The 23,173-nt window shown below is 43.0% G+C and overlaps 1 protein-coding gene across 5 annotated transcripts in view; it reads right to left on the bottom strand.

The window, feature by feature from the left end:
• The window catches only part of LOC133141643 (transcription factor 4-like), a 193,406-nt gene that overhangs the window by 70,109 nt on the left and 100,124 nt on the right, over positions 1-23,173 (bottom strand). For 4 of the 5 annotated variants that reach the window (XM_061262212.1, XM_061262211.1, XM_061262213.1 and 1 more), the window contains 2 exons: positions 22,267-22,396; positions 21,217-21,266 (listed from right to left, as the gene is read on the bottom strand). In XM_061262212.1, the coding sequence (XP_061118196.1) occupies positions 21,217-21,266; positions 22,267-22,396 (180 nt within the window). Of the gene's footprint in view, positions 1-3,948; positions 4,110-21,216; positions 21,267-22,266; positions 22,397-23,173 lie in introns of those variants that run through there. The other variant, XM_061262214.1, reaches the window with a different exon arrangement.

Here is a 23,173-nt window from a genome sequence, read left to right as displayed (position 1 = left end):
ATAATAAACAATCACAATCATTATAACAATAATACTATTTTTTGTGAAAACTATTACTGCTCTTGATGCGATTAATACAAATAAGTTATTTATTGTTTTTATTTGTTCCTTCACATTCTCAGCACAACTTATATTTTTCACCGCAAGAAAAAAACCATTTCAGCTCAGAAATAAGGTTAATTTTCAAAAGGTAATCGCATTCGACCAAATTTAGATTTTTGGGCGAAACCCAAGTGTCCTATAGTTTGTTCAATAATGAGCATGCAAGCCCAAATGCACAGCAACAATGCTAACTCACAACACTACACAATCCCCCAAATACAGCAGCAAAAATGCTAACTAACTCACAAACTCCACAATCCCCCAAATACACACCAACAATGCTAACTCACAACACTACACAATCCCCCAAATACACACCAACAATGCTAACTCACAACACTACACAATCCCCCAAATACACAGCAACAATGCTAACTCACAACACTACACAATCCCCCAAATACAGCAGCAAAAATGCTAACTCACAAACTCCACAATCCCCAAATACACAGCAACAATGCTAACTCACAAACGCCACAATCCCCTAAATACACAGCAACAATGCTAACTCACAACACTACAATCCCCCAAATACAGCAGCAACAATGCTAACACAACACACAATGCACAACACAAAAAGAAACAGCCTTTTCGCCTGTAATTTCTGACAATGCTCTACACATTACAACAAACACAGACGCAAAACACCACATTTAAGCATTTGACATCCACCATTCACAATGTGCAAACACACACAACTCGCAAAATTAAATAATAATTAATGCGGAATTACAGTAGAATTAGACAAAAAATCCTACTTTCATAACATCTGGTGTTATGAATTGTATATGACCTCATATTTAATACATGAATAAATCGAAAACACACACTCACACATACACACAGCCACAGAAGAATACATAATACTCCCTTATTAATTGATTAAGTGATTAAAGTAATTAAATTAGCTATGATTGAAAAATGTATTTTAGAAAATTACAAACAATGATAATGGTGATGATAGCAATATTAACAGCATTAACAATGAGAACTTATCATAATCACATTCAGCATATTTAATGAATTACCAAGAAGTCAGTAAAATAAGAGTTAATATGTTTGGACCAATTTCTACATTAAATGCCATTTATTTAGATGAAAAGGAATAATAGAGATTATGTCATATCCATCTGTTTATTATTAAATTAAATATCATATTTTACACTGAAATTATGCACTTGCCCTTACTGTAATGTAATCCTGTAATACATTGAAAAATAAAAAATTAATATTTTAATTGTATTCATAAATGTACTTCTGGTTGCAAACAAAGTTTGGAACCAGTATCCGAAGCAAGTTCATCTGTCCTTACTATTATCAACTAGCATTTTTTTCAGTTTTCAAATAAAAGTAAAAAAAAACAAAAAACACTCTTATTTTATTGAAATTACTTTTTATGAACACGGTTTAAAAAAATCTCAGCTCTGAACCTTTTGGCAACAGCATGTTAAGATTCAGCAACGTTGCTAATTAAAACTCGTTAAATATTCAAATCGCCTCTTTGCATAACAATGCGGAATGGACAGCGATGTTTAAAATGAGGTTGTGCGGTGAGCTTTTGTTTAGCTTTCCTCTCTCTTTTGTTGCTTCATTAGGCAGAACTGCTTCACCAGCTCCCACCTTCTCCAGCCCAGAAGAGGGGCCGCGGTATTTCTGGCCCCCGTTCACCGCCGCGGCCGAGCGGACGGTCGGCCTCCCGGCCCAGGCCCGGCCCTCAGCCCCGAGCCCGCTGGTCCTGGAGACGTCACGCGGGAGCAAGCGGCCATTTAACATTTAAAGGAATGCCACACAAACGTAGACATTTTTTTAAAAAGCTAGAACATAGTGTCGGTACCACCGGTGTGCCGTTCGCGGCCCCAAACGTGGTCCCGTGTTTAAAACCATTGAGCACACGGTATAAACAATCCCAGCAAGATGCTTGGCACGGAATCAAGAGCCGCACAATGTGCCCATCCAGGCCCGAACAATGGCCCCCGTATCATAAACAAAAATCTGATTGTACGGCCGGGGTACAAAGGAGCTTGTGTTTATAAAAGGGGGCACGGCGATGCCAACTTGTGTGAGGGAGCCCTTGTGCCTCCTTGCCCCCTGGCCGTGGCGAAACGCGGCAGAACACCACCGCCACCGCCACCGCTCACGGAAAGTTCCGGGCTCTTCCGCTGGCATCTTTTATCGCGATCGGCAGAGACAAACAACAAACAAACAACGGCCGGCCCTGAAACGCACCGCTTTCAAAACACCCGCTGCAACATCTAAAAATACTAAACCCAACACTCAAGACCGTAGAAAACCACACGCTGTAGATGCTAAACACTCCACACATCTTTAAAAAAATAATAATAATCCCAGAATGTTTTCCCCCAGCAGTTCAAAAATCGAAATACAATATGACAATTTTAAAAACCATGCAAAACACACGAATGCTGTTGACGCATACTAATAACAGTATTTTTTCCCCAATTCGACAATGTAAACAGTGAAGTCTCCATATTTGTTAATCAATTAAAAACCACAACACATGAAATACACCACCATAATAAAGGCCAAAATTTACCATCACCATCCCTTTTGCCACATTGAATAATTGCGACAATACAATTTGACCGGCAACATCATTAGTTTGTGTGTCAGTGCAGGAAAAGGATGTTGTTGCATTCTGAGAAGGTAAAGCTCTGGCACAGCTGAAGTGTATGAGTCCCACTTGGGTACGTGAGCTCCGGCAGAGTGAGGAGGTGTCAGAAGGATAGATTTTGCGCCGGTGTGCGGGAGCAGCAGCGGTTGAGTGGGGCAGGCGGGCAGACAGGGAAAGGGCCTACACGCAGGCTCTGAACGGTCCCCGCTGGCCTACTCCTCCTCCTGGTGCCGGGAGTGAGACGGATAGCGGTACGGCGTCGGAGCGACGGACCTGGGCAGCCTCTCACACACAGGGGAGTGTGTGAGAACTCCTGCCTCATCCCTCGCTCTCTCTCCCAGTCCCTCTCCCCCTCTCACTCTGAACTGTCCATGTCAAAGTACAACACTGTGAACTAACACACTACACTGTCCACCCGCCCCCCTCCTTCCCAAACCTGCGTTCGCCGGTTAGCTCCGAAAAGGCCGTAATGCTACACAGACACGGCACAGCCCAGCACGGTGAAACTCACTCAGGTCACAGCTAAGTGCACATTTACATGCATTTCACTCAATTCTGCTATCGAGAACTCCACACAAATAACTTGGTCCAATGTAAACAAGCCTTACTCTGCCAACTATGGCAGATAAAAAACTGTGAACATCCGAGGGCATTTTTTCCTTTTAAACCCCCCAAAAATAATTACAATTCACCAATCTGTTTTCTCCCCCTTTGAGGGGACTGCTGTACATGTTCCCTAAATTGCGCTGGATTAAATTAGCCCCCTTCCTGAAGCCTACCCCCTTCTATAGTTTCATTACATCCAATTTAACATAATTGAAAATAACTGAATCAGCTGTAACAACATTACAAGCGCAAGCGACTGCAAATAACACGCAGATTACAATTATCAAACCGAGGCCGTGAGACTTTAAAAATCGCTGACCAACGCTGTCCTGTCCAGCGTGCCACTGTGCAACTCTGTCAAAAGCGCACGGCCAAAAACTATCCAAAAAATCCCTGTCCCACAGAAGGCTCTCTCACACATTAGAGGGACTGTTTGGCGTCTCTCTTTTGTGTCTTTGAAAGAGGAATAAAGACAGATGAGCCGCGAGAAGGAACCAAAAGCCACGAACTGCAGATAAAAAGCGCTGGCATCAGTTTAGCAGACTTTGCTTATCGCGACACAAACTAAATGGAAAATGACATGTAGAAGGGCTTTAGAGTGGGCTTACCGCCTTGCCGTTGTAGTAGTACATCAGTGAGCTCCCACTCATGCCTGGAATGGTGTACGCGCAATACATGCTTCTTTAGGTGGTTTTTTCCCCCTCTTCGGTATCACTCTAACAACTTTTATTTCAAACTCGCTGTCCCTTTTTTCACAACAATTCCTTCAGTTGCATTTTCCCATATGGTCAGGCCAAGCATGGAGAATATGCAAAGTAGGGAGAAACCATTCCTGTCGCTGGGCTATGGCAGGGGAGGCCTCCCCCCGTCTGCGTTTCTTTCCCTCCCTCTTTCTCTCCCTCTCCCCCACTCTCTGCTCTCTCTCTTTCTCCCTCCCTCCCTCTCTCACTGCCCTCCCTCCCTCCCTATCACTCCCCTCCGTCTCTCGCTCTCTCTCTCCCTCTCTCTCCCTCCCTCTCTCTCTCCCTCTCTCTCTCTCTCTCTCTCTCCCTGGCAGTTAACTTTCCATAGTAAATCTGGAAGCTATCCCCGTATTGAACTAGGTTGGCTTCTTTGAAGAGGACAAAAAGATATTCAGTTTTTCCATGGGTTTTATTAGCCTGTGGAACGCCACGCAAACCTTTCCCCCTCTCCGTTCTGGGATCAGCGACCTGGCTTCCTAAATTTGATAATGCGCCGTTGAGCGCCCCTACTCCTGCCTGGGGTGACGGGTGCAGCGGTGTCTCGTACGCGGAGAGGCGAGAGGCCGGCGTTCGTGCACGGTGACACACAGCGCACGCGGACGCAAGCGTACACAAACGCACGGCTACATTTTTTATTTTGAAATCTCCCAAACATGGGTCTTTAGCTCTGCCTTCGGGGGGCAGAGACCTAGAGTAGGGTCCATTATTGAGTTGAATACAAATGCAGTTAATAGACTCCCCCTTTTTCTTTTTCGTTTTTTTTTTTTTTTTTTTGCTTTAATTTGATTAAAACGCGAGTGGCAGGAAGGGAATCGTATGATGCACATCTAATAACTCTACCATCTGTCTCTGGAGCTGGCTGGCTCCCAGCATTGTATGCAGCAGCCTGGGAACTCGAATCGCAGCAGAAAAAAAAAAAACGAGAGGGGGAGGTATGTTGGGGGGGGGGGGGGGGATCTCTGACCTGGTTGAGAAGCAGCATAGACAGCAATTTTCTATTGCTTGGTCAACAACCTCCGTTAAAAGGTATATAAATAAATAAAAAAACAGACGGCGGACAAAAAAGAAACTACAAAGGCGATGAAGAAAAAAAAAAGCAGAAGCAGGCTGGCGTTAGCGCACCTGCGTGTGCTTGGGCCGCCGCGGCGTGATGGATGGCGGTAAGAGGCGCGCGGCTCGCCCCGTTCTCACCGAACGAGCCGGGGGGGGAGGCAGAGACCCGCCGGGTCCGTCCGCACTGAGACGCTCCGTCAGAACGCGCTCCGACACACTCCCTCCAGAACACACCCCGCTCATCTGGACGTGCAAACCACCGCACATAAAACGCCAAAAAATAAACCCAGGCAACTCGTGAACAAATGAAAGTGACTAAAAATAAAAAATAGACTAAACAAAAGCACTTTTTTTTTCCTGCGCAAGCTCCTTTTTTTTTTTCGAAGGACACAGAAAAATTTGCGTCAAATAAAACAAAGAGAGAATAATCCCAGTAATATAAAAATAAAGAGCCCAGCTGTGGCAGTGAAGAGCTCTGTTCAGCCTGGGTTTGAGAGCTTTCACGAGGCTACAGGCTCACAGTGGCATAGCTGTGTAACAGGCACTTACAATCCACCAATTCCTCAGCCTTCAACATCAACACGCTGGATCTGATTCTGAGAGCGGACTTCGCAAACTGTTAGGAGAGTTGTAAATAATCATAATATAAAATAAATCATATGCAAAATGTTTAATTGAGCCTGCCATTTACCACTGGCTCTATGTAAGTAAAATAAAAATATTGCAAAAAAATAATAATAATAAAATAACAAAAAAATCTGGCAATGAAGGCAAAATCTAAAGGAAAAAAAGGCATAAATAAAGATGACAGTTCCTGACACGTTAATTTAAAACTGAGGTAAATGCTATTTTTTTTGTGTATGGTGGTGACGGTGGTTGTGTTGTGGGGGACACACGGGTGTGTGTGTGTGTGTGTGAGTGTGTGTGCGTGTGTGTGGGGGGGGGCAGTTCTGTTGAAAATGGGGCACTGCAGCTCTCCCTCTCTGTACACTAGATTTAACAAGTGAAGTGTGAGCGCTTGCCAAATTCTGAGCATCAGAGAGAAAAGGCGAACCTCTGGGAATAGATCCCAAATGGAACTAAATCATTTGCATATGCCGAAGCAAATGCCATTCGAGCGTACCGCGATTCCCAGAATAAACTTTAATAATTCAACACACCTATTTTCTTACAACTCGCAGCACCGTTGCAACCCAGCGCAATTTTACGGAAAAGTCGAGGTGGGTGGGGGGGGGGGCATTATTCCCTGTATGTGAATTGGTCTTTCACAGACCCAGTTTTTGTTGTATTTTTATGTTGTTTATCGCGTTGAGGAGGGGTCAGGACAGAGCGGATCCCTCCTTCCTGTTGCCCGTGTCTCCCTGGTTTTACTCCTGCCTTCCCGCGAGATTAGGGTAAACAGTGCTTGAATTATAATCGCACGTTTCACTCCGATTTCATGCCCAGAGGATTTTTTACTCATTAGAAGCGCGGGTTGTCAATCTCTCTGGATTCCTGGTTTCAAACCCCTTTCTCTCTCTCTGGGAGTTCAAGGGGCCGGGGAGAGGGCGGAGGTCCAACACCCGGTCTCTCAGACATTCACTTAACATATGGGATCTTACTCCCTTTTCAAGCTTTTTAAAGGGCCTAATACGCTTCACAAAGGCTTCACGCACTAACACTAGCCAGACATTAACACTAACCGCCACCAGACATAAAAATGTACAAGACAATATTCAAACAAAAGCTGAACTGCGGCCTACAACTCAAAAGAATACGAAGGTAAGGAGCGTACCATTACATCGTAAGCTATAGATGACCGAACATTAACACAAATGTTAAACAAAACACATTGTGAAATAAATACCACTGTACGCATGTACTTACACACACTTGCACATTCGTACATATGTGCGCACACACATCAACAGAGACTCTCACAGCATGCAATGTCACGTGACATCTCCCGGCCAATCGCAGAGCGGCAGAGAGAAACTGAGCGACTGGGCGAACACGGCACCCTTGACTAACCTAGCCGCAAAAAACAAAACGGCAACAACAAATCCGAAGAGAATACTAAAAAACAACAACAGGAAAGGGCTAAATCCAGCTCGGTTTGCCTGTCACAACACGCAAACGAACCAGGACAAACCCGTCTCCTCAGTCTGAGGCAGAGTGTGTCAACCAGACATGCGGATGCCTTTCACAACAGCTCGGTGTGGTCAGAGAGCAGAGAAGTGGCACGGTCCAATTAAATATCAATGCCCAAACGGAAGGGCGCGCGGCTTTCGCGGAGAAAGACTCGTGTAAAATATCACTCTGGACCCAACCGAAGCCTCTCGTCATCCTCTACTTTGCAAATGACTTGTTTAAACGCAAGATTGTAGAGAACTTGCTATTTAATTACAGAGCTATATCTAAAGGCAAACAGCAGCACAAATCTTTGCAAATATTTCCCGGAGACAGCTTGAAGAAGCGTAATATATTGCAGGGACAGAGGAATGTATAATTTCTCTCTGTGCGTACAGATATTATGTTCACAAAAAAATACAAGTTATACATGAATAAATAGCATGATGTGCACCTGCACATACTGGAAGCGATAAGCCATACAAGGATGTGTATAAATATTTCAGAGAAAATTCTCGAAAATAATATAAACCAAACACTGTTGTTTAGATATTTATGGAATGTGAATACTTCCAAAAACTCTTAAAATTAGATCTACAAAAAAAAAAATCTACCAAAATAATCTTATTAATCATCAACAATAAATCTTCATGTAGGCATCATATATAAACACAGATCTACTGAATACAAACCACCTTGAATATAAGTGCTTTGTATGTGATATCAGGTCTTCCTCTACATGCACTATAGCACACACACACACACACACACACACACACACACACACACACACACAGACCTCAAAGAGCAGCATAAAAATGCATATCCCATTGTGTTTACAATCAGCTTTATTTCAGTGTATGCAATGTAATCACAGGATCACACAAACGCTTTCTTAAACAAAACAAAAGCAGGGAAAACGCTGAGAATAAGCCCCAGTTTGTTTTAATGAGCCAATTTGAATTTTATACCAACCTTAATACAATTCCTACACATTTCAGACCAAAAACATCCAGTGCAGAAAGTGTTAATTTGCAGAGGCAACATAATTAAGGAGAGCATTAATGATCAGGAATAAGAATCACTCAGTCCTACAATACAAGTGAGACGCATCACTCCACTTTCACTGCAATTTCTGTCCTAACTGTTCAATAATTTGAGCAAATGTTGGGATTTCAAATCTTGCATTATTTGCTCAAATGTGTCCGAGGGTACGTCCAATTGTAATCTTCAAATGGCATTCATCAAGCAGGGCTTCAGATTCTGACAAACATTAAACACAGTAAGGAGGCAATTATGTATGCATGATTTAATCTGCAACTAATTAATATGCAAATGTATTCATATGTTAGTTACTAAATTAAAAATGCAAAGCAGCCCTTATGGTGATTCTGTGATTTCTGCACAAACAGAACATTTGAAAATAAAAAGGGTAAAATAAACTTTCCCAAGTTTTAACTCTGCTTTAGCGGACCTGTTGCATACGAGCGCGTATATGCGGGTTTGCGTCTATAGCGCGTGCGTCTATAAGGGCCCGGCGCTGTTTTAATTAAACCGCTCGGAGATAAACAGGGAGAAAGAATTTGGCTCAAGCACAATGCAGCCGGAGACAGCCGCAGAATCCACGGCGGGAACGTGAAGCCGATAACCCGGCACACGGCCGGATTCCCCACCGATAACCCGGCGCGCCGCGAGATCCGATTCACTTCAGGTGGCTCAAACCCAGGCTTTGTTAAGCTCCTCTAGCTCATTAGTATAAGGCATGCTTACCTGCCTCATTCTCCACAATCAACAGCACTCTGAAATGGCAATTAGCACCTCCAGCCTGGGATGTTTTTAGGCATCGGTGTGGGGGACTGACAGCAGCGGGGGCCTGGGTCTCTCGCCCGGGAGAGGCAGCCCGTCCCCCGGCCCATCGCCCACAGCGGGGGAGAGGTAGCTGGGTGGGGCGGGTGCTGTGGCCGGAGCTTTAATGGGGCCAGACCGGGGTTAGACCGCACCGTGACCGCACAACAAAAGCTACGGGGCGTGTGCTGCTGGAGACACCCCACCCCCTAACCCCTCTGTGGCCCCCCCAGGCACACACACAGAGCGCCCCCCACCAAACACGCACACACAGCGCCCCCACCACCAAACACACACACACACAGTGCCCCCACCACCAAACACACACACACACAGTGCCCCCACCACCAAACACACACACACACAGTGCCCCCACCACCAAACACACACACACACAGTGCCCCCACCACCAAACACACACACACACACAGTGCCCCCAACACCAAACACACACACACACAGCGCCCCCAACACCAAACACACACACACACAGCGCCCCCAAGACCAAACACACACACACACAGCGCCCCCAACACCAAACACACACACACACAGTACCCAACCCCAAAAGCACACTCACACAGCACCCCTCCAAACACACACACAGCACCCCCGCTACCAAACACACACACACAGCACCACAAAACTACTAACACACACACACACACAGTGCCCCCACCACTAAACACACACACACAGCACCCCTACCACCAAACACACACACACACACACACAGTGCCCCCACCACCAAACACACACACACAGTGCCACAAAACCACTAACACACACAGCACCCAACCCCAAAAACACACTTGCACAGCACCCCCAAAAACACACTCACACAGCACCCCTGCTACCAAACACACACACACAGCACCCACCCAAAACACACAGACACAGCGCCCCTCCAAGATCACACACAGCATCCCCCCACAAAACACACTCACACAGCACTCCCCCAAACACACACACAGCACCCCCCAAAACATACAGACACAGCGCCCCTCCAAGATCACACACAGCAACCCCCACAAAACACGCACACACAGCACCACAAAACCACAAACACACACAGCGCCCACCCCAAAAATACACAAAGTACCACCCCCAAAAACACTGACACACGCAGTGCCATCCAAACACACGCATGCACACACAGTGCCACCCCAAACACACACACACACACACACACACACACACACAGTGCCACTCCAAACACGCACACACACAGTGCCACTCCAAACACGCACACACACAGTGCCACCCCAAACACGCACACACATAGTGCCACCCCAAACACACACACACACACCCTGCCCCCAGCCCTGGCACGGTGAGGGGCTGAGAGGGTGCTGCCGCCTGCTTTTACACAGCCTGTAAATCAGCCTCATTCAGAGCTCTCTCTACGTGGGGGGAATTAACACAGCAGCACACCAAACACACACTCGGGCAGCGCACTGCCACTGCAGCCACACACGTACACACACGCGCACACACACATCTCACACACAGGCGCACACACACATCTCACACACATGCGCACACACACACACACAGACACATACACACATCTCACACACACACTTTCACATCTCACACACACATACCATCACATCTCACACACACACAGACACATACACACACACACACACACAAATACACATCTCACACACACACCTTCATATCTTACACAAACACAGACACCGTAATGCAAGTAGTACAACTTCAACTATTATTAACAAAAACAACAACTATAATAATAATAAACAAAAACAATAACAAAAATAATAATGATAATAAAAACAATAACAACAAAGAAAACTTTCATTTGTTTGATTTTGTCAATGCCCTTTAGAAAAAGCCTTCACTAGATTGATAATTTGTAGACATACCGTTTCACCTTGGAAAGATCCAAATTGCACACCGGATTTTCTTTTTCAATATTTGCTAATTTACAAAATGGCATTAATGGCAACACTGGTGTACATGACTCATACTGTACACTGATTCCTTAAAAGGGAATTTAAAAAATGTGATTCTTAAAAATGTTAACTTAAATTTCAACCTCCTGAGACCTTGTGTCCTCAAACGAGGACAAACAATGTTTTCTTCTCTGAGCAACAGGGAACAGGGATTTCTACAGTATTTCTCTTCACATAAGGAACATTCAATAAAAATTAAAAATATTTTCACGGCAACATGTTTTTTTGTCATCCAAGACACTTGTAAAATACTTGTAAAAATGTAAAACACTAAAACCTTTTTTCTACTGGGTCTCAGGAGGTTAAGAAAACATCCTTGAAAAGAAATATAAAACTTCAGTGGACATCCATATATATTTAACTACATGAAAAATGACAGTAACAATAACATGGATAACAACAGCAACAGCAACAACAACAATAACAACGACATAGCCCCAGTCTACAGAAACAGATGCTACGTGGAGCTCCTTTGGCCACTCCGACACTCTGTGGACTGGATACGGAGACACCTGGGGCTATATTCTCCCAGCTATCCCTGCCAGGGCCCTCATTCCCACTGCCACACTTTTTAAAAATAGGATGTGGGGGAAAAACAGAGAAAAAACTAAAACTGGAAAAAAAGAAAACGCTTCCTCCCAGTTATTCGGACATGTGCGCGAACGCAGTCCTGTCGAGACAGACGACGAGGGGACGTTTGGAGGTCTGGGGAACTCAGCGGCATTACACAGAACGGTGCTAAGTGGGTTTCACTGTGGAGTGAGTGAGGTCCACTGCCGCTAGCCAAAGCAGGAACGATGATGAACAGCGACAGAGGTCGACTGGAATCCATAACCTGCTTCGCCGTTAACTCGGGAGAGAACAAATTCAGCCAATGCACGTTTCCTGTGACCGTTCCTATTCCTTTTATCACTTATTTTCTCCCCACATTTGCCAAATTCATAACGTTATGCTAAAATAATAATTTGTTAATCGTAATTAAGGACAAAGCACTTTGACACTGAATCCAAGCCAGAGTGTCAGTTTCCAAAGCATGTAACAATATGATGGCCCTGCCCCAATGAACACTATTTAGCTACTTTCTCATTTTCTCTGTATCATCATAGCCATAGCCTGTACCTCATCATGCATAATAAATAGTGTAGAAGGATGAGTAATGACATAGCAACAGCAAAATATTTGAGGAGGGTGTATGAGTGTGTGTGTGTGTGAGTGTGTGTGTGTGTGTGTGTGTGTGTGTGTGTGTGGAGCTGTATGACCTGGTCACAGAAGTAATACATTTACTGTGATTTGGATGGGGCTTTGGGCCGCACGGCTCACGGTTAAACCACGGTTAAACCACGGTTAAACCAGGCCCGGGGTGAGGACCACTGCCAAATACAGGGAGTCCCACACATAGCCCAGCACATCCAGGCCTGGTTGACCAGGCACCTCTCTTCAGAGGAAATGGAGTCAATTTCCTTTATGTACAGCAAAGCCATGAGCACATCTTCAGCGAGTCCCCCCAGGACCTACCCAGCAACCACGAGGACTGCATGACAGGCTACCATGGAGCCTGCTGCCAGAAACAGAGGTACTAGCTGCACAAGAATATATACAGAGAAAATAATGCATATATATACATATATATATACATATATACATATATATATATATATATATGTATATATGTATATATATATATATATATGTATATATGTATATATGTATATATATATATATATATATATATGCAGTGGGCTCCAGAATTATTGGCACCTCTGACTGGCAATACACAAACAATAGTTTAATGTATATATATATATATATATACATATATATATATATATATATTACTGGCAAACTCGAAAATGGCGATGTGAAAAATACTGTACTGTTTATGTTCCAGTGCAACCAACCAAAATCAAACATTAATGTCATAAAAAGTAAATTCCACAAAATCAAGCTTTCATAATTATTGGTTTATTACTTGGTGTATCCACCTCTGGGAAGGATAATGGCATGGAATCTTTTCCTGTAATGCTCAACAAGGTTAAGGAACACATTCAGGGATTTTGGACCATTATACCATTATACCTATGCAAGATCCTTGGGTTTACTCTTATCAACTGCCCTCTTCAGTTCGGCCCACAAGTTTTCGATTGGATTGAGGTCTGGCACCTGAGATGGCCACTGCAGAACATTCATTTTTCACTGAACCAATTCTGTGCAGGTTTAGAGGTATGGCTTTTGTCAATGTCTTGCTGGAAAGTCCACTGACTGCCAGGTCTCAGCCTTGAGGCAAAAGCAACCGGTTTGTCAAGAAAAATGGCCTGATACATGGTGGTGGAATCCATTATACAAATGATCTTAACCAGTGCCCCTGGAATTAAAACAGCCCAAAAACATCACTGACCCACCACCACCGTGGGTATGAGGTGCCTCTTCCTTTATGCATCTGTTTCAATGCTGATACTGTATCTGACCAAAACATTCAATTGCTCATTTAAGTTATGATTGAACAAAGGTCCTGAGGTCAGATGAGATCATTTTAACATTTTTCACATGTTGGCATTTTGAGTTTCTCTCAATAATTATATTACTATTTTTTAAAAATATTTTTGTACATTGCCAGTCAGGGGCGCCAATAATTCTGGAGACTTCAATTCTTAGATACTAAGTAATCTAAAACAATCTTGAATAATAATTTCTATGAATACAAGGCAAACTAAGCAAACTATAGGAATAATAATAATAATAATAATACACATTAAGAACAACAACAACAATAATAATAATAATAATAATAATAATATAGAATAACAACAATAATAATAATAATTATTATTATAATAATAGTAATAATAAGAATAGTAATACTAATAATAAATCATACATACTTATGGAATATAATTACATAATTATAACTGCATTAATGCTGACCTCTTCTCAATATGTTTTTGTCACAGGTCAGCTACACAGGACAGTGCGGAGCGCACAGGAACTCCAGTTCTCCACACAACGCAAAGCTTCGTAGTGAAACAAACTAACTGTAAAATATTATTCCTTTACTGCTTATCCATTCTTCATACTGCAAACAATTCATTAATAATTAAAAAGCAATCACTGGGCCTTTTAATTTCCATGTTCTCTAATATTAATCCATTACTTTCAATAGACAAATACACATACATACACAATACGTATTATATGCAATACGGAAACACTTGTTAATACACCAATTGAATTAATCTAATTTAAACTACAATAGTAGACCATAATCACTTCACATAAAAATCTAATTCAAATTAATGTACAATATAAAGAAATATCAGAAATATAGAAATGAACCAAAAATGAATATAACCCAAGGGAAAATGTTTCCTTACACCACAAATGCATGAATCGGTCGTGTAATCAGTCTAATTAACATGGGCTTGCTCTGCACGTTCAAACAAACACTTTATGCAACGCACTTTCCGAACACTAAATTACACTTTTCATATCAACTACTATCCCTGTACTCCTCAAGTAAAGTAGATATTTGCGTTAAATCATCGCAGTAGACTCAAGTGAGGTTCAACCGTCTTTAAAGCCGTTTTTTATGAGAGGAAAAGGCAAATCGCACGACCAAATTTCTGTACTGGTTTCTATGTTTTGTAGTTTGAAAATCAGTGAGAACTTGAAGCGATTTCCTTCAAGTATTTTACACGCGGCCTGCCGAACCCCTTCTGACAGCACAAGGACTTCATCACTGTATTTCTTTTTGGGGGGGGGGGGGGGGGGGGGGGGGTCATTGTTGCCAAGAGTCTGGAATGCAAAGGGGCTCTCTATCGGCAGTGTGGACGGCGCAGCCCGCGACGCCAGACAAAACTTCTCTTTGTACGTCACTCGCAAACAAACAGCGGTATGTGTTCGTCGACTGGCGGCGCCCGGCGATGTAATTAGCACAGATTCTCACAAAATGGCCGCGGCACGCGCTGACTGACGTCGTGAGCAACAGCCTGGCCCTGAAACACAGGCAGCCAGCGTGCTCTGTCGACGGGCAGATGCAGAAGCGCGCTGACACGGACGGCTGGAAAACCCTTCCTTGCTCCCGGGGCTAGCCGGTTTTAGCGCTACGCTAGGCTAGGACGCTACGCGTACATGTAAACGCTGCGGGAAAGTCACGCGTTCACCGCCACCATCTCCCTTCGCATTTCTGCAGGTGCTTTTCATTGGCTTCTCTGGCCTCGGCTGCTCCGGTCTGGCTAGGTACCATTCCCCAACTGCTCTAAAAGCCCTTCAAGACCAGCTTTCAGAGACGCGACTATTTTACCTGCCCGTTCAGATGTTGTTTAAGAATTAGTTCACTTCTCAGCTAAAACCGCACTCAGGAAGGGATGCATGTGCAAACACGACAGTCATCAACACTGCACTCTTCTTCCTTAACTACTAATTAAACCAAAATTGAAAACATTTAAAAAAATTACAATATAAACTGAATGGATTACGGGGAAACAATTCAATTTAAATGATGTGATTAAAATGAGATAAGAATCTAAAATAATTTACCAGCTAACAGTTAATCTGTGGTGTATCAAACAAAATCAAATATTTTGCACAGAAGGCAAATGTCACACATTTAGTGTTCCCCAACTATAATGTTTGAGTCATCCCCTCTTTTGGATCCACCAAGCAAAAGCCAATAAATAAAGGCTAACATTTATTTTACACAGAGAGAGAATTTGCCGAGCATTAATATTATTCTCAAACATCGCTGTTATTTCCAGAGGGATACGGTCAAGCACACACAGATGTTTCTTTCATTTCAGTCTTTTTTCCCCCAAATATCACAAGGTCATCTCATGCTACATTCCCTTCTAGAACATTCTGTGACTCCATTTGGGGTTAACGTCGTTCATTCAGACATGCAAAAAAATAAATAAATAGCCCCGACTGCTCGTCAGGTAAATCAAAAAAGAAGAACAGACAGGTGTTTTCCCTTTGCTCACGGGGATATAGTGTGCCATCGCTGCAGTGGGAATGCTCACACTCACACACTCACGCACTTACATCAAAGCATTTAAGGCACAATGCGCTTCCCTGACGGGAAAAAAAAGAAAGCCCTTTCGGAACAAAAAAGAGTGTGGTTTTACATCAGATAAATCCTTATGTGATCGGAGGGGGGGGGGGGGGGAGAGGGGGATCGGGAGAGGGGGGTAAGAGAACGCGAAAGTGATACCCGTGTTGGTTTCCGCCCGGATTTGCGAAAATCCGCGGCGATACGGCGAAGCGATTAGTGCCGTGTCAGGAGGCCCCATTCGGGGCCCGTGGAGCTATGGCGGGAGCACGGCGGACCGATAATAAGGGCCTCTTTAGCGCCGCGAGGGGCCCCCGCTCTCTCAGCGGGGTCCATAGGAGCAAGCGGAAGGCCTTTCTATACGGAGGGGGCCTTCTCTATACGTGGCCCCTGCTCCAGTGTCTCTCCCCCTGCCGAGATGAAAGAGACACGGCTAGACACGGAGAACTCGCACTCCCGCTATCTGTCCATCTACTCATCCTCGGACCAAACCCCCGACCATTCATTTCTTTCTTTATTTATTTAGATTTCTGCTAGGCACTTTCAGGAAGTCCACCGTGAGCTGATTTTGAATGAAACGGTCGGTTATGGCCGTCGCGGTTCTCCTGTGACGCCCGGCCGGTCTGAAGGGTTCGGGTCGAGCCGCGGCGAGCCGGACCGGAGCGCTGTCGGGTTTATGTGGCAGGCAGGACGGCCGGGGATCGTCCGCACCGCCACGGAAGATCCAGCACACTCCCCACCGCCAGCCCCCATTGTCTGAAACCGCTACGGCACAACATATGCTGGCTGCGTCGCACAAACCACAAGAGCACAGTTAGGCAGCAATAAACTACGCAAGCCACATAAACCTGCGGTGTCCGTGCCTTTTAAAATGCATAAACTCGCAATTTGTCTTCATAACAAAAAGCAATGCTTTGCCATGTAACCTGAGCTCAAAACAAACACTGCTGAAAATTGTCTTTTCTGGGGGCCGTTCTTTTTTTTTAAACAACCCGGTTGAGTGACAAGGGAAGAACTCCATTAATTTGTTTATCTTTTACCCGTTTACTAACATGAGGTAAAGATGATTTATTGAAGCGTAAGTATGTGGAATTAAATAAAGCTAGCCTACATTTTGAGTGAACGCAGCTGAGAGGGAGACCAGCACATTTGGAATGGAGTGAGAACCACTCACAGCTGTGACAAGTGAAAAGGATCAGGTTTAATGCACTGCTTTCTTAAATGTAGTCTGAAGACAGCAATCATATTTTTCAGGACCAAAAGAAGCTTGACCAACATAAAACAAACCCGGTATTTTACGAGATGGGGTTAAAACCAATCTCTGTTTTTTTTCCAGGGACCTACAGTACCTAAAAGATTAAACTTACAGTTAATGTGAAATGCCCTACAAGTCCTGAAGGGGGCAGAAAAGCTCAGGAAACAAGTTTAATGTGCACAGGAGATTACGACCCCATTGTGCCTTCTGGTAGACCTAGCTTAATTTAATTAACGCTGTCTACTTTAAACAAAATCAGATATGAACTGCAAGGTACAAAAATAGGCAACATAAAGGAATGGCAAGAAACCCACAGCTGTATAACAGCCGGACAGCAAGAAACTTAGCAAGCCGTAATTGTGGTCTTCAAAAAGACAAGCCTATTTCTCAGCACTATTTCCTGATAAAATCTTCAGTTCATAACAAAGACACAAGAGTATCTCAGAATAATCAAGTCTATGTGAGAGTATGTAATACCCCCTCCCAAACACACACACACACACACTGCTAAGACGTGTTTCTATGTCAGCGTGTGTGTATATACATCTACTATATACATATATGCACACAAACCATATTATTAAACAGTTGATCACAATACAGTTAACTGGGTCCATGCGTGCATGCATGCTCTTATGCGTTAGTGTGTACAGTATATTACGAGGGAAAATAAGATAAACACTACAGAACTGCAATGACACATACTGACACATTCGTCAGTAGTCAACAGGAAAGCCAAATATTTACATAGGCCTTATTTCCACACACCTATGAAATTATCATTTTCAATCACATAAATAACACCATTTTGCCTGTAATGATGAATGAAAAAGAAAGACAACGTGGCAAAGCATACAGTACCTAGAAACTCCAGCGTACAGATACAAAAACATAGCTCAAAAGCCAAAGGCAAAAGACACCATACATCTTATTTCACTCATTATCCAAGGAATATAATCACTAGTGCATCACTAGTATTCATTCCACATGTACAACAATTTATAGCGATTAGAAAGGACAACATCGCTATAAAACCAATAAATAAATAAATAAAGACAAAAATACTCTGTGTAGAAACTGCACTCCATCTAATGTGAACTAATTTCCTTCTGATTACCACATTATTCCAAGGTTTCTCTCAAGTGACAGCATAATTGTAGTTTAAGTAAATTAACTTCACAAACATTTTGGCTTACAATAGTGTGGTTTGTGAACCGGGAAAACGACTTCAAGGACGACGGTGGGTGGGGGGTTGGGGGTTGGGGGCGGATTAAGGAAGTTACAAAAGCCCTATGTCAAGGTGTATGCAGCAACACAAGGTCAGATCACAAGTGCCCAGTCATTCCCGCAATAACATTCAAAACCTCAGGAATTATGGCCAAGGCAAAGTGCATCCATTTTGTGCAAAGTGACCACAGTGACTTGATATTCAAGTCATTAGTCCATTAAAACAGCATAAGCCTCATGTACAATACAGGTATACTGCTGGTCTGCTGACAAGAACAGAAGCAAACGTTATGAGCAGTGAACTGTGAATACTTCCCTTCTCATTCATCTCTCCGCACACTTACTCTTAGAAGTACACGAGTGTTAGTATTTCGGGCAGGAACAATAATCAGTCACCTTGGACAAAATGCTGGTAGAAAGAGCCCTGTTTTCTCAGAACAGTGGAGAGAGCGCAGTCATTTGGATAAAGGCAAACATTTACAGTATGTGCTCTATCTGTAGGTCTGTTATCTGAACCAGGAATGCAGCACAATACCTTTTGTTATATCTTCAATGCTACTAATAAAAAATATATCTAATATTATTGGTCAAAGAGCAAGCCAAAAGGAAGCATCCGACAAAACAATAATAAATAAGGGGTTGTAATATCAATGCACAGTACACAGTACACAGTACAACTGGGAGACAGTATATACTTTTACATTTTTAAAATATATATCATAAAAAGTAATAATGGTATTAAGTTCTTATTATAAAATGATCCAATGTTTTATGATTTCAATATTTTAGGTTTTGGAATGAAAGTAAAGAACATCTTCATACAATACACTGGGTAATATCTCTTTGAATGTAACATGCATCACACTTTCAAATGGAAATAAAATATATGTTATAATTGCCAAAAGCAATTAGTTACTATCATAACATCTGAAGGCTTCAACGGTTCGTGTTTGGAGTTTTAATCCATCTCCATACTTTCGCTCAAAGTTGTTTTGATAAACATTGATTACATGTAAAGAACTGCTCTCTCTGGCAAAACAGGAAAAACATATACACGCAGCAGAATCCATTACTAATTATTTATCTTCCCAGAAATGTGGATTTGCGGTTTTTGCAAATCAATACACACCTCAAAGTCATGAGCCTCCCAGGTCTAATGGCTAAGATAAAGCACCTTTACAATTCTGGTAGATTTTCATCGATAATAACACTGGCCTCATGATGTTTAAATTCCTTGTTCAAATGTATGTGGCACTATACAGATTCACAACTATCCAACACATAGATGGATAACCACTAAGTTTTACCTTTGCAGGTAGATGTACAGATGTCGGTTTACCTTTTTCTAACACTGATACGACGTCACAGACTAGACCTCAAGGGTGCATTGCATGAGTACATTTTTACTTTTGGTGTTCAGGGCAGCACAAACATAAGTTGACAGTGAGAACCAAAAGGAGGAACTTTGAACATGTGAACATGTCAATGGTATGGCAGTGACAATGATAACAACACCTTAACGCGCGTCACAAGTTTTAAACGCAAGGCCGGAAAATTCACTGAATTCTTCGGTCAAATCTCAGACAACTGTCAAACCTCAGCTCCCCGTTTCAGCACAGCCTCCTCATCGCGAGAGCCAAACGGGCGCCCGCAAAAATAAACAAAACAACCTACATTTGTCATCGCTACAGCATTCCAGCAGTGTAATCGATTCCACACAACCCGGAATGCAAGATCAAACAAACGACACTAATCGCAGGATTCCCCTTTACCATACATTTTCACTTTCCCCCCCGCGTACATACGAACGGATGTACTCCGCCGCATCGCCAAAGACGCACGCACACGCCACACACACACAAACAAAGACCGCAACACGCACAACAAATCTATACTGTTTGCCTGGGATGGCTTTCACTGTTGTGTAAGGGATAGCAAGGACAATGTGGGAGCAGGCTAGTCCCAGGCAGTCTCCCACGGAGCCGGGAGACTGCAGGGAAAGCAGCCATGACAAGCCATACATTTTAGCATCGTTATCTTCAAATTAAACGCCAAAGCCAGGGCTATACCCATCACACAGTACAGCACACTCCAGCATCAGTGTGGGAAACATTTATCTGGTGCAAGGCCTTTAAATCCTCTCCTCCCTTTTAAAAAGGAGTTACTGAAATACGTTGTGTTGAGTAATTTGCTTTCAAAGTGCATTATTGAGAACATTAATTATAATGAGCATAGCCATAGGATTTAAAGGTTATATTTACATGAAGATTTCACTGTAATGTCATCATTAAAATCAGTTTTTATGTGCGGCATGCGCTGAAATTTCATTGAACAAAAATTCTAAATATGTTGTTAAATGCAATTTAGTAACAGTTACTTGAAAACTGCTCAAATAAGAGATTTCATAGCAATTTAAGATTTCTGACATGACATGACCATATTGTTCAAGACAGAGAGGTCTATGGTTTACTCTTAAGTTCCCAGTGTAACACTGTTCATAATACAATAATGTGCAACCTTTGGACCATTCCAGAATAACAACTAAACCCTAAATTGGATATATACAGTACAGTACAGTACAGAATTACAGGGCAAAATCTAGAAAAATACATTCAACTTACTGAGGAAGGCAAACCAGGGGGAACCTTCCGGACTTTCTTTGTCTGGACTTCTAAAAACCAGAAAAAAAGGAAAACAAAAACAAAACAAAAAAACTCATAAACTTGAATGTGACACATGATGACGCTATTGAATATTTAATAAACATTTCTTTTAAAATCGAGTCTCCGAACATAATAGTAATCAAATCTCCGAGCGGACTAAAACATTACAGACGTGTCAGATGAATTGTTTTATATTGTGTCATCAGAGGGAATGGGAAGTGTTCTTTTTTTTTTGTGCACAAACGAGCCGTGTTTTATTGTTGCGCGAGACAGGGATTGTTTGGTGTGTTTGTGAAGACGGAGCGGGACTTTGAAGCAAATGAAAGGCCCGGGAATCGTCCCGCGGGCGAGAGCCTGCGGGCGATCCCTTCAAGGCCGTGCTCGTATTCTTCTTTTCTCCTCCGTCTTTCTTCCCAAATAAAGCGTGACACGGGAAGAGCGCCCGGCACTGGAGGAGTGTTGTGATGAAAAACGGGGATGTAGGCACACAAATAAAAAAGTGGAGGTTAAGTATTTTTCACATTTCTGCCATTATTAACTGCAGAAATTCTCCAAATGACGTTCAACAAAACTAAATTAATACGCTTTCATGCTGTGTGTGTGTATACACACACACAATATGTGTGAATATACATATATATATATATATATATATATATGTGTGCACATGCACACGTGTGTGTGTGTGTGTGTGTGTACTGTAGGTATTTTTCCTCAGTATAAAATGTTGAATACAGTAGTATGATTTCAATAATATTCAATCTGTCAAATGTCCAATGTTCAATATATAATAATAAATAATAGACATTTCTGACCTTAAATATGCAAGCGTAATAAAATGCAACCTTAGATATCAACACTGATATTTACTCAGGGGCGTTTTATCATTCTGTGTTCTATTGGCTGAGTATTGGGTGTTTGCAAACGCTGCGATTGAGAGCTCTGCTCTCTCCCCGTGCAGGCCGCGGGGGTGAGGAAGAGGAGGAGCAGGAGGAAGAGCCGACTCACCCATGGGGTCGCTGTGTAGCGGTCTCCGTCGCGGGTTGTTGCTGTAGTGCTGGTAGTACTGGGCCCCGGGTTTGCTGGGCGACACGGCCCCGGGGCTGCCCAAGCCCATCTCACCTGCCAGGAGGTTGGGCTGAAACACACACACACACACACACACACACACAGGGACAGACCCACATCACCAGCAGGCCCCAGATAAATCTGCGTCGCAAATCCAGGAGAGCGTCAGACCTGTGACACCTGCAACTAAAACATTCAGTTTTAGGAGGAGACTGTAAAAAGTCTGACACGCAGAGGAATTGATTTGATGTATCGATTGTGTGCGTTTCCGTTCGGGATCGCCTGAATTTACTGTTAGAAAACAAGACCGCAACGAAGAAAAACCATAACACACGACAGGGTATTAAACCTGCTTTTCACTATCTGGAAAAATATAAATATAGAAATGTGCATTTGCACACACACGGCTCCCAGCACATTTTTCAATACATTGCGAGCCAAACCAAAAATCACAAAAGAGAGAGACACACTCTCTCCCTACACAACCTCCAGTAGCACAAAGGCATATGAACAAAAACAAACAAAATTACACGAGGCTGAATTCTCGCAGTTACCTCTGTGAGTTATAGACATTCTCCATCTCTGGTAATCCACAGGAAAATGTACAGAGAGCCTGACAGCACAGAGCAAAGAGCGCGACTCGAGCAGACTGCCTGCACTGAGTGTGGGGGAACACTTACCCGGAGTGAGCGCACCTCCTGATTAAACTTTGCACTGGGAACATTGTTCTCTTAATTAAGTTAAATTATTCAGCTACTACAAGTGCATGTAGGTTCGTTAATTTCTGTGAAAGAAAAAAAAAGCAGAAAGAAAAATTTCCTGCGGGAAACGAGAACAGAAGCCGCGG

This window comes from Conger conger, chromosome 12 (genome assembly GCF_963514075.1).
Source record: "Conger conger chromosome 12, fConCon1.1, whole genome shotgun sequence".
Taxonomy (NCBI): Eukaryota; Metazoa; Chordata; class Actinopteri; order Anguilliformes; family Congridae; genus Conger; species Conger conger.
Note: the sequence above shows the minus strand (reverse complement) of the source record. Positions and strands in the feature narration are given on the sequence as shown.